Source organism: Crinia signifera, chromosome 3, assembly GCF_055691185.1.
Source record: "Crinia signifera chromosome 3, ASM5569118v1, whole genome shotgun sequence".
NCBI lineage: Eukaryota > Metazoa > Chordata > Amphibia > Anura > Myobatrachidae > Crinia > Crinia signifera.
In genome coordinates this window covers 166,228,514-166,242,157 of record NC_139219.1, presented here as the reverse complement: position 1 = coordinate 166,242,157, position 13,644 = coordinate 166,228,514, and the positions used below count along the sequence as shown (strand labels likewise).

At 42.5% G+C, this 13,644-nt stretch overlaps 1 protein-coding gene across 2 annotated transcripts in view; it reads right to left on the bottom strand.

Annotated features, from left to right (window-relative positions):
* LAMA4 (laminin subunit alpha 4) overlaps positions 1–13,644 on the bottom strand; it is a 150,233-nt gene that overhangs the window by 59,649 nt on the left and 76,940 nt on the right. For both annotated transcript variants that reach the window (XM_083176871.1, XM_083176872.1), the window contains exons 11-13: positions 13,125–13,236; positions 4,754–4,921; positions 2,513–2,709 (exon numbers count right to left, since the gene is read on the bottom strand). In XM_083176871.1, coding sequence (XP_083032997.1) covers positions 2,513–2,709; positions 4,754–4,921; positions 13,125–13,236 — 477 coding nt within the window. The remainder of the gene's footprint in view (positions 1–2,512; positions 2,710–4,753; positions 4,922–13,124; positions 13,237–13,644) is intronic.

The window sequence follows — 13,644 nt, the reverse complement described above, 5'->3', positions numbered from 1 at the left end:
CTAAATGGTCTAAGTAAAATTTTGACTACTTGTGCTAAAGATCTCTCCCGGCGATGGGGGCGGGCAAAATTGTGCTTCATCATCTCTAAGGGGTGCGTGTACACACAGAGTGATTTATGCTTAATTTCTAAGCGATCTAGACAGATTTGTTATAAAATAGACAAAAATTGCCCTGTGTGTATGCCTCTTTAAACATTTTTAAAGTATATTGGAATTTAGCATAGTTCTAACAAATTGACTCTCTATTATATATTTTAGATAAGTAAAAAAAAAAAATTGACAGTCACAGCATAAAATTGATTAAGATAACGGAAGTCAGTCAATATCCTCAAATTTGGAGAAGTATTTTTTTATTTTATCAGATCACAGACCTAGAACACACTACAACAATTATATAGTGCATTATACAGGACTTAACTGATATTATATGTGCCTACTTTTGGACCTTTCCATCTTGGGTGACGTTGCCGTAGCGTGTGGTGTGCACTTACCAAGCTGTTTTACCTACTGTATGTTGACATCCTTTTGCAAGAAAGCTGCAGGGTATCTCCCCTTAGAATTCTCCTGGCAGTCCCCTTCCTGCTTTGCCACAGCTCCCACAGCATTTACTTTGTGAGGCTAGAGGCAAGGTGGTGCCGGACCAGCACTACGGGGCTGCTGGATCTGGTTGATGCAAAATGCCTAATCAAGGCCTCACATAGGGGGAGATTCTCTAAGAATCTCCGCCCCCCTTCGCCGCCCATCGCATATTTAATTATCGCATATGCTGTAACATATGCGATATTTAAGGCAAAGGACAGCTCTTGCGTTATGAGCTGTCCTTTGCGGTGAGAGTCGCCGGGTCCCAGCAGGTCCCGGCGGCTCTCCCCTTCCTCCCACACCCGGCACTGCTGCTGCTGCGCCGGGCTCTCCTCCTCCCTGCACCCGGAAGAGGATCAGTGCAGGGAGGAGGTCACAGGTCCGGGCAGCACTGCGCTGTGCTGCCCAGACACAGGTGAGGGGGGAGGGGGCGATGCAGGGCGGCGGGGGGTCGGCGCAGGGCGGCGGAGGGTTGCGATAGAAGCCCATTGGCTTCTATGGGGCATCGCCAGATTTTTCCATAGAGGCAGTTCTAGAAACAACAAGGAGTATGGCATCAAAGGGAATGCTGTATGATGGGGAGAGAGTGATGCCTTGAAGATGCAGAGGTGACAGGATGCAGGGGTGAGGCAGTGGGTTGCTACATCATGAATGAATGGAAATTCTTTTTTTGCTTGGGAGGAGCAGGATTCGACTGTGGCAGCTTGACCTTACTTAAGGCCCATACACACTGGGTGACTTTGAGCTGAAAGTCACTCAAAACAGCAGGTTTGAGCGGCTTTCAGCTCAAAGCCGCCCAGTGTGTATGGTCCAGCGATGAGTGGTGAATGTTGCTGCGTGCTCCCGCATCATCGCCGAGAAAGCCGTTCATCTGCTGGTATCACCAGCAGATGAGCGGCTTTGAGGATAGCTTTGCATAGCACTGCGCTATGCAAAGCTGTCCTCTCCCCGCTGACAGCGCCGGGCAGGGAGAATGCCGCTCAGTGTGTATGCACTGAGAGGTTTTCCCCCCCAGCAATGATAGCGATCATCGTTGTCCATACACGCTGGGCATAGTCACCCAGTGTGTATGGACCTTTACATTCTTTATATTTGCAAATAAATGAAACCTTATGTGCTCTTTGTTTCCTAAACACAAAGGTGACAACAGATCAAGAACCTTTTTTCAGACTAACTTTGTGCAACTACAGTATGCACTACATCTAAAACTATGAAACATGTGATTAATTTCAATATTGTGTCATGTTGTGCTGCTTACTGATCTAATATGCACTATCCCTGCAGCAGCCAGCATCAATTCATTGCAGAGTCTGTCTGCGAATTTGAAGCGATCTTTCCCCCTGATCTGCCAATGGGTTGTCCTACCTTGCAGTTGAGACTTCTCCCTCTTCAAACCGGTCTCCCTATGTACCACATGGTCCCAGTCCCAGAACACAATGTTCCATATTTCTGGTAATTCCAAGCAGCTGAAATAGCTGGCTCGCTCCAGTGTCGTCCATCTTTTTAAAGGACGCAATACCTCATTGGATTAATAGTTTAGCTTTTACTGCTCAAAGTCTGAGTAATAAAAGATAAACTACATGTCCAATGGAATTTATCTTCCTTCTCTGGCTGGCAGGGTTCCAACTGCTGCCACTATGATGTGTCCTCGAAACTGTGTATGATTTCCAGTGGTGGCTGCTGCACTGCACCCTGTTTAGAAGTGGTTCCCAAACTTGGCTCTCATGGATCCCCAGATGCACAGTTGGAACTAATTATTTCAGTTGTGAATTATTTAGGAACCAATGCTCTATAGGGTGGCACCTCTGGAGAGTCACACTGGTGGAACAGCCTTTGATTTAGCCTTGCATAGAGAGTGGTCTACTCTCTTAAGAAATTGTCTGACTGTGAAAACCTAGATTTTTCTTATCTTGCTGCAAAAATATAATCTTACATTGTGCATATGGAGCTTGATACTGTTTTCCATATTTTTATCTGTTGTTTGCATGACGTGCTCATGAGCTTCCTTTATGGCCTCTTGAATATCACTGAGTTTATTATTGTAGTCAGCAAGAGGCTCCATCACAATAGGGAACAAAGACTGCGTGTTGTTGTACATCTGCAACCAGTCCTCTTTGACCTCAATTAAAACTGAAAAATAAAAAGGTCATGTCACAGAGTCATGTGTATACACCTTATACTGTACAGATATTTTAGCCTGAATTTACTGTAACTGAATACAAAGGTGGGTGCAGTTGTGGATGCCAGAATGTCAACACATTCTGAATGTTAACAATTAGAATTTTAACATGGACATTAGGTCGACAAGCAAAATGTTTACATGGTTAAAATGTCGACATGTTCATAATTTTCACATTTAGCAGGCCAACACCAGAATGAAAACATAGTTTCATGCATATTTTACCCAAAATCTAAACTTAACCCTAAAAAAATAACACAAACATTTAGTTTTGACGATCTGATGTTGAATTAAATATACTTAAATAAACATGTTGCATAACCTGAAAATGGTCAACATACCATAGCTCTACATTGCAAAAGTTCGATACAAGCTTAAGTTCAACATAGACATGGTCCTCACCCACAAGGTCGACATCAGTTTGTCATGTTTTTGGTGTCTATGTCGACATATTTTGAAATGGACACAGTATTAGTGTACTGCGTCCCCTTGCATGGCACGCTGTGCTCGCCATGGTTCAGGCACTGCGCCTTGCTGCGCTCAGCACACTATTATACTCTCACTCTAAGGGCCTTATTCTGGTTGAATCGGACGAATGCGTATTTCAGATGGGCATGAGTGTTCGTAACCCCGCCTATCGTATGGATAGCTCACGCCGTCCGAATGCGGTAGGAGGCCAAGCGAATGGTCCGCGAGTGGATGTTTCATGTGAACACCCACTCGGTGGCCTGTGGGAACCTCCCCCATCCTCCGATGGTCGCCGACCATTAAATGATGGACCAAGCGGTCAGGCAGCCCCAGGTGGTCCAGACCACTCGGACATTTTTCTGTGTGAAAGCAGGGATATGGGCGGCCAGCTGACATCCGGCTAGGTCAGCTGTCCGCCCGCCACACGTGCATCACGGCCGGATTTCCATACGCACGCCCAGCGTTTTCATACGTACGCATATGGTAATGAGACCAAACATCCCTACACGCCCCTCTCCACCCCCTGCTCGGATTGGTTCCACACGATTGTTTTCCGCACGGAATTCACGCCGTGTTCAGAAGCGCCTCTGCACATGCGCACACACAAAACATCGGCTGTCCATCTGCACACGCAGCCGTCCGACTCAATCAGAATAACCCACAAAGCCCACTTGAGAAGTAAAGTAGAAACCAAGTTATCTACACCCAAAAATTTTTAAAAACTTGTGTTGACCTTGTGGGTGTCGTCCATGTCCACATCGACCTTAAGCTTGTACCCACCTTCTGTTAATTCAGACCTAGGGTATGTTGACCATTTCCAGGTGTCGATTTAGTCACTGTTCAACCTAATGGTCACTGTTAACCTAAGTCAACACCTGAAAATGGTCGACATACAATAGATCGGCATTGACATGTTTTGCACCGCTCTAGGGCACAAAACAGCATCAAGACCTAGTTTTATTAGATTTCTGCTCGCAGCACAGTCTCCTATTGCATCTTAGCAGCGTTGCACAGAACCTTGCAGCTCATCATGGCAGGCATCTGTGTTGAGGCTAGATGTATGAGGAAACATCTATATGACCCACCCCAGAGAAAACCATATACAGATTTAATGTAGTATTAAAGATGCCATGAACATCCTCACAAAGGAGCTAGCAGAATGGCATGAGTACAGCTAGTGGTACAGCTGCTACTTCTAAGAATTGTTTCTACTTTTACTGTATAATGACAAGGATTAGTGCAGAGGATTGAAATACTGTGATACAGTTTACCTGCTGATACTCATTGTGTTGTGGCATTGATATAATTTTATATATACAGTATATATACACAGTATATATGCGATGCCAGCTGTATCCAAATATGAAATGTGGAGGGTAAGGGACAGATTGTCATCAAAGAAGTCGACACGAGATGACATTTATTACACCATGTTGATTTGTATGTATATTTTAATATTACCGTAAGGCATTGTCCTAAAACCTTTTTCTCAGTGTAATAGAAATGAACGTGATCGGCATAGCTTACGGTATTCTGCATATCCTGCCTCCTCCTGGACCAGTATACGTTGCAGGTTAAAGTTTAAGAGGGAAAGGTCCTTGAGCATTATTTCTGCTTGCTTCATGTTTTTAATACGATCTGATGGGCTCACATCCCCTTGAAGGGATTCATAATGTTGCAGTTTTTGAAGTGTATCTGTGGAAATAATTTTCTTCCATAAGAACTTATTTATTCAAGTAAACAAATATACAATTATACTTTGAAATATAAGTTGAAATTAAGCTCAGTATAACACTTTTATTTTGTAAATGATAAATTCAGAATTTAAATGTCCGTCAGGTGGACTTCAGCGGCAGCAGCATGGGCTCCAGTGGCGGCAGTACTTAGAGCTCAGCTGTGCGCACCCGGCAGGAGGACTTCAGCAGGACTGAACAGGAGGCACCCCAGAACAGAGCAGCATCAAGCAGGCTAGCCACTCTCCCTGTCTGCTGCTGCACTGCTTCTGCACAATGTTTTAATAAAAAGAAAACACTTCTGGCTTCCTGAAAGAATTGCCGGCATGCCATACTATTGCATACTGGCCCACTTTGACCACTGGTTATTTATATTTATTAGGTGCAGGGTAAATACTGTCTGCATTACATGTAGCTTACAAATATTAGACTGTTTTATTTCTACACTTCAATTTAGATTTCAATTTGAACACATTCCACGCAAATCTAATTCTCTCTGCACATATTACAGGTGCCCCATCTACAGTGCAACATGGTTTTATCCATTTGAGAAGGAATTTGCCTTTGCGAGTGAACCAGAATAAGGGCTTGATTTTTTGCTTTACTTACAAACATGAATCAGGCCGAGAGTGCAGACCATGCAGAATCAGCCATCCCATAACAAAATATAAATAAATGAGAAGATAGGATTCATGCCACCCAAATATCCCTAGAATGTTACTTTTCAGGAGTCAGATACAACAAAATTAGAGCTGAAAGAAGGAGTAACCAACGATTTGGTGTAGGTCATGTCAAGTCAAATGCTCCAGGCATATCCAAATTTTAGCTTTTAATCAGTTGAAGTAAGGAATCAATATTAAATTCCCAAGTTTTAAAGAATTGTCGTGCCTCAGTCTCCTTCTCCGATGCTGTATCCACCAACTTCAGAAAATATAGGCCAATTTGTTTTATAAAAACAGTAAGTATAACCAGTAGGTGAAACACCAATGTATAACTGTGGAATCCAGAAGCCCCGGCAGAGCCAACAGCAGTCTATCAATCAGGTTCTGCTACTTTGGGGGAAATTTACTAAAGGACATTTGTAAAAAATAGGTGTATTTGTATCCAGAAATACACTTATTTTTGACATTTACTATCCCGAAAATACGGCAATTCATAGTCGTATTGATAGCACATTAATACGAATACGAATTGCCGTATTTTCGGGATAGTAAATGTAAAAAATAAGTGTATTTCTGGATACAAATACACCTATTTTTTTTTTACAAATGTCCTTTAGTAAATTTCCCCCTTTATGTCTTAAATAGAGTTGATCCTATAACTTTGCTTAAATAATGCTGCATCTGTGAAAAGGTCCAAGGAAAAACCTTTGTAGCCTGTGTAAAAGTCAAGGAGCTATAAACGGCAATGTTGAGGAGTTGGTGGAGTACGGTTGTTACAAAGTAAGGTTGTAAAATTCATGATACTCCCCAAGTGCTCATTTAGCAGCCTATATACAAAGTAAGGGATTATCCCTCACCTCTCAAGTACATCAGCTATCATCATAGAAGAAGAGAAGTGCATTTATGTTTAGTGTTACTGGAAGGTCTGATTGGCATATTTGAGGCCCTTATTCTGCATCGTGCGGTACGGCCCGCGTGCGGCCGTACCGCCGATGTTTTCAGTCTGCACATGCGCAGAGGTCAATCTGCGCATGTGCAGCCCAATTCGCCGCAGACGTAGTTCGTCCGCCGCAAAGGGGGCGTATAGGGGCGTGAGGGGCTTCATACCCTCATTTCCCTATGCATACGCCCCGCGTTTCATGGGCGTTCCCATGCAAACGTGGGGCGTATGCATGCTAATGAGGGTATGACGCCAGTGATGGGGGCGGAAAGCTGACGTCGCCGGATGTCAGTTCTCCGGCCCCATACAAGCTATCACACGGACGATTGTCCGTGTGGTCTCAGCTTGCGGGACCTGGTGGGGCGTGCGGCCCTGCCTTTGATGGTCGACGACCATCGAATGCAGGGGGCAGCTCCCACCATGGTGGAGGCGTACGCCCCACCATTTTCTTGCGGATCGCCAGCCGTCCGTGTACGGACGGGACGGCCGTGGCGATCCGTATCGTGGGCGGGGATTTGTTTGTGCGGCCGGAGCCCCGTGTGCGGCTCTGGCCGCACGATTCAGAATAAGGGCCTCAGTGAGAAATTTGAGTAAAATCCAGAAAGTGAATGTGGAAGTTAGCTGCATTTTGGGAGGACTACATGGCTGATGTGTGGGTGGCACAATTGGGAAGCCAGGGACTGTGCAAACGTGCAGTTAATGGAAAAAATAAAAGACTGTTCATGCGCAGTGAATGAAGAGACTTTGGGGACCAGAGAAGAAGATTCCTGCCAGCATCGCAATTTTAGTATTGATACCATTCATACAGAACATACAGCTCTGGAATGGATCCTAAAATCTTGATACATTGGGCATTAAGATTAGTAAAGACTTGATATCAATGACCATCCCTATTAAAAGTACTTTAGATTAGTGATGGGAAACTTCATCCACATCAATGTTAACATCCCATAACATTAGTCCTCCATTTGGGACTGTGACAAATAATTTTGGATAATTGCATTGAATGCTACACCTCATCTCTTATTCTGCTCCCTTGTTTTTCCTCCCCACTGCATAGCTCACTGAACCCCTACATATATCTTGATTTCTAAAATGTAAAAAAAGAATGAAGATTACCTTCATTCTTTTTTTACATTTTAGAAATCAAGATATATGTAGGGGTTCAGTGAGCTATGCAGTGGGGAGGAAAAACAAGGGAGCAGAATAAGAGATGAGGTGTAGCATTCAATGCAATTATCCAAAATTATTTGTCACAGTCCCAAATGGAGGACTAATGTTATGGGATGTTAACATTGATGTGGATGAAGTTTCCCATCACTAATCTAAAGTACTTTTAATAGGGATGGTCATTGATATCAAGTCTTTACTAATCTTAATGCCCAATGTATCAAGATTTTAGGATCCATTCCAGAGCTGTATGTTCTGTATGAATGGTATCAATACTAAAATTGCGATGCTGGCAGGAATCTTCTTCTCTGGTCCCCAAAGTCTCTTCATTCACTGCGCATGAACAGTCTTTTATTTTTTCCATTAACTGCACGTTTGCACAGTCCCTGGCTTCCCAATTGTGCAACAGTGAAATAAAATCAACCATGAAGAAGATTAATATGATTGTTCTGATTATTCTATGAATTGAATATAGAGATTATGATCCTACATAAATCCAAAAGATTCATATGGGACTGGTGATTGGCCATCTCTACTTTGAAACTGAGAATGGTTGTTGCATCTCTCACACTGAGAACTCAGACACTCAGAAGCAAAGCAGCCTGGGAAGATAAAAAGAGCTATCTGGTTTAATCATCTATTTGACAGCTGGATTCTGCATATTTGTTGCATTGGATAATTGAACACTGAAAAAGAAAGTGGCAGCCTATTATGTAATGGACGTTATCTCTGACATTTATTGTTTGCACAGAAAAAGAGCATGGATTGTATTGCTGCACCTCATTTCACATGTCACATTTTTTTGCACTAATAACACGCAGAAGAAGTGACACCTAGGCTAAGTAGATAGCAAAAGCTGTCAGGGACAATGTGACAGAGGTCAAATGAATATGGCTCAGAGTAGAGAATAATGAAAACCAGAGAAACAGGATGCTGAGGAGTAGGAAGAGACACGATAAGGTGTAGTCTATCCCCAATTAAGTCTGTGTGCCTTGAAGTATAATATATTGCATATAATGTAGTTGAGGGCAGTGGTGGCTGCTGACTACGTAGAGAAGGGGGGCTTAGCCTATCCCTGGGGAAACCATTGATCACACATACCTGTACATTACATATATGGGTACTTATGTATAGGAAAATCGCATCGCATGCATTTTTTTGCGTGCAATGCGATCGCTTTCTACCCTCAGGCGGTGCGATTGCATGCGATTTTATAGGATGCAATGCTATTTACTTTACTATACACTTCTATGACATGCAATGAGATTTAAGCACCCCCCCCCCACACACTATGCACACCACCCCAAAGCGTGGCGCGCGATGGCGGAATGCGTCCTCCCGACATTTTCATACCCCCACTATACAGGTCGGTGTGGAGTTGATTTTATATAGTGTGGTGAGCGCAGTGAGCCACCGAGCCCGAAGCGTGGCGAGCAGACGCGGATTACGTTACAAGTATTCCACACTATGTTAAGTCAACTCCACGCCGATGTGGATAGTGGGGGTATGAAAATGTTGGGAGAACGCGTTCAGTCACCACTCGCGGGGCTCGCTGTGCTCGCCACGCTTCGGGGTGGCGTGGATAGTGGGGGGTGCCTAAATCTCATTGCATCTCATAGAAATGTATAGTAAAGTAAATGCCTTTGAACCCTATAAAATCGCATGCGATCGCATGCGATTTTGCATGCGGTGCGATCGCATGTGATGTGATCTCATCGCACCGCTCGAGTGTAGAAAGCAGTGAATAAATTACATAGGAAAATCACATCACATGCGATCGCATTGCACGCAAAAAACGCATGCGATGCAATGCGATTTTCTTGCGCAGAATTGCCCACAAAGCAATTTGCTTAGTGGGCGTCCTGCTAATACATAATTACCCATATATGATCACATATATGTTTATATATGCTAAGTGGTCCCCCCTGAACTACTTGGTTGGTGCCGCTGGTTGAGGGTGACACCAAAGTGACTGTGGCCAAGTCAAGGAAGGAGGAAGGTATCTGATGGGTATCCATCCACTTGATACTTCACAAAAAGCTTAGTCTGAGCAAGGGTTCTGCACCTGGATGCCCCATTGGTTGGTAATTCCGGGGAAGTAGTTAATTTTCTGGCACATGGATTCCCCAGGAGCTTGATCATCCATTGGAAGCAGCAGTGGAGTTCTTCATCCAACATGTAACAGACGCACTTACTTCAAACAGGCCCAGCTGCTTCATCAAGTGGTTTGAGAAAAAAATTAATGTTCACTTTTGTTTGTAAACAGTAAAGTATCTTATGGCACACCCCTCACATAATGTTCTTTTACAGTATGTTGTTTTGGGGTGTATTTTTATTTCTACTGATTTCTACTAATTAGTGTGCAAACTGTAAAATGATATCTGTTTTATTATAGTTTTTTTTATTTAAACCAAAGATAGCAATGCATTTAATTGCTATGAGTTGATTGTATACAAGTATACTAGATATAACTTATCTGTAATATACTACTTGGTGTAGAACTGGATGCATCTACCGAAGCCTACAACTCAGCATGTGGGGATTAATACTCTGGGCCTGATGCTGAGTGACTGCATCTATGGGTTTATGTTTGGCTGCAGCATCCTTCTTACTTTGCTATGCTAATGTCAGAATCCACCTGTATTTACTTTCAATCTGCATGTGTCAGCCAATCTCACTGACGGTTTTACATCCACTGCCATTATCATTTGAATTGGGACTTGCATTCAGCCGATTCAGGGTGCAAAAGTTCTACAGCCCAAGGTCGTCGGAGGTGCGTGATGCCGAACTTGGGTGTTTTTTTTTTTTAAATGCCAATCATTTATAAGGCATTGTAAATGATTGCTGCTTTTAACAAAAAAAGTTCCACCTTCAGCTGGCATCACGTATCTCTGGCGAACTCGTCCACATGTTAAGCTCACTGAAGGAAGTCAGATTACACACTCATGACACTCCCATGAGAAGTAACACTTCCATGAATACACTAGGGGGGTTTTCTGGTTCACCCGCAAAGGCAAAGGGGGTCATGTGCAGAGAGATTTAGATTTGGGTGGGCTATTCTGTTTCTGTGCAGAGAAAATACTGGCTGCTTTATTCTTACACTGCAATATAGATCTCACTTTGAAGTACACACCCCACCCAAATCTAATTCTCTATGCACAAGTTACATCTGCCCCACCTGCAGTGCACATGGTTTTATCCATTTGAGAAGGAATTTGCCTTTGCGAGTGAACCAGAATAAGGGCCTAGTTCACTGGCCAGAAATGCTGATTCATTATAAAGCGTGGTTTGCTGAGTCCATTCACATTAGCGGTATCCCTCAGTAAACAAATGGCTGATCCTGCGCCTGCCTATTAGGAATGTGCGTGAGGCCCTCTGTTTTTACATTCAGTTATTTAGAGGTTATTTTTTGAATGCACATGCGTCCAACTAAACATTGGTTTTGAAGTGTTGTAACCGAAAAGGCATAATTACGTTTGAAGCCATGGGTATTGCTACAGTGAATTCACAGTCACACAACATGTTGTGTGATGTGTCTGTGAGAATGAACATAAAAAGCTTTCACTGCGCCTGTACATTTTTACTGCTTTTAAAAGTGAATATTAAAGCACTTTCATGTATCAGTCTCATTCTACTGGCTATACACTAAAACCATTTAATAAGGCTCAAGATGCTCTATTCATTTCCTGAACAAGGTAATCCAGAGCTAGGAGGTCTTTAGTTAAACTCACCATGATGTATCTACAGATCATCAGCCCTCACAAATAGAGCATTAAATGTGAACTGTAACTGGAAACATGCAATAAATATATAGTAAAACTAGGTCTTTTAAATCCCGTTTCCAGCTACTATGTTTTACAGAAAAAGATCCCCTGCTTGATACAAGTGTTATCCAGACCTCCCAATTATGGAACCTGTTACTGAAGCATTATGGAAAGAGATATACTGAAGCTAAAAACATTTAAAATAAAATAGAAAATAGTGGCCCTTCACAGGAATCTTAATTTTATATTAAGAAATATATCTCTACTGTATATATTTTTCCCAAACTGTGCATGAAATTTTAAGGATTTTAATTTAATAAAGTTACTTTGACATGTTGTAGTTAGGTGAGCAGAGGTTGGTAGTTTTCAATGGGTAATAGCTTCAAAAGTAAAATATAGACTTTTTCAAAACAAACCGTTATCAATATAGAACTAGGGGAACTATTCAACTGATCACCTGCTTTATACAAGTCTTATCCAGTACTCTCAATTAAGGAACCTACTTTTACTAAGGAATTATGGAGATAAGAGATATAGGGGCAGATGTATTAAGCCTGGTGAAGAGATAAACTTGAGATAAAGTGGAGATAAACTGGAAGGAGATAACGCACCAGCCAATCAGCTGTGTTTGAAATATGACAGTTGGAAGTTGATTGGCTGGTGCGTTATCTCTTTCCAATTTATCTCCACTTTATCTCAAGTTTATCTCTTCGCAAAGCTTAATACATCTGCCCCCTAATGGGGTAAAGTTACTAATGCACCCATTTGTACCCATTCAATGTTAATTGCAGATGGGATCCACACATTGGCAAATTTACTAACAGCAGAATTCGTCTGAATTGCCGTTTTTGCGAACAGCAAGCTTAGCCAACTTTGGCTGTACGAATGAGTACACCATAGATAGAACTCGGTCATATATGGCCATCAGTTCTATGGTGGTTGCCTCATTTACTATCATTCAATTTCTGAATTTGGCCTGAATTAAGCTCAAAATACGAATGGAAAATAGACCACATTTTCCATTTGTCTGTTGCTGAAACTTGCACGGATCAGTCAGATCCATGCAGGCTTCTCTGTGTAAAAAGTAGAATAAATAATTAAAAAAGCCAGCATGGGGTCTCCCCACACGAGTATCCAGCCTCGGGCTCTAGTGGGATTACAAATCCCGGCAGGCCCATTAATGTCCAACATGCTGTGGTTTTCCAAGTCCCTGCATGCAGAGGAGACTTTATTGTTTATTTCTTAATTTTACACTTTAAAGACCAGCCCGGCACCTACAGCCCTGGGATACCAGGGACAGCCCCGAGCTTCAGTCCAGACCAGGGGTGCCCTGGAGTAGGGCCTTTATTGGGGGCTTCCCACTCCATCAGGGAACTATCCAGGGCTGACCAGCCACAGGAGGAAGTTTTGGCCAGGGGATCTTCTATAATAAGTGTCACCTGGCTGTGGCATCACCCTGCACAGCCATCCTTCCTCTCCCCTAGTTTCTGCCATCCACTGTGTCTAATATAATACATAGTTACTATGCTGAGGCAAAATTAACCAAGAAGAGCTATCACAGAATAACACATCTGCAACAACATAACACAGAACTTACGATGACTGAGTTAACAATATTATTTTATTTACCTTGGATGCCATCCTCTATATCACTAACTTGTTCTCCCGTCAATTTTGCACGCCTCATAGTTTCCAAGGTATCTTTTTGAATTTTCTGGCCTTCCATCTCTGCTAAATTTCCCTACATGTAGCCAATGTCAACATAAATACACAAAAAATTACATTCTGTATTGATGTAAAATGCATTACATTCCATGTTAGGGGTAGCTCATTCCACACACAGCTGCATAACGACAGCAATGATAAAAAGAACAATATAACATACAGTACACAAATAATATTGACACAACAAAGCATTATAAAGGACAAAAGGAATTGCTTCACAAATGATTCTTACATTAAGATGTCCATAACAAAGATTCTTACAAGATAAAAGATACTGCTAGTGTGTTTTGCCTTATTTACACATAGGAGTAGGGTTACAGATTATAATAGCTGTGCGATAGGGTTAAGCGGCACACACATGGGGAAATGAACATTCTGAGCCATGCCAGAATGCTCAGAACACTCAGCACACAGAGCTGCACAG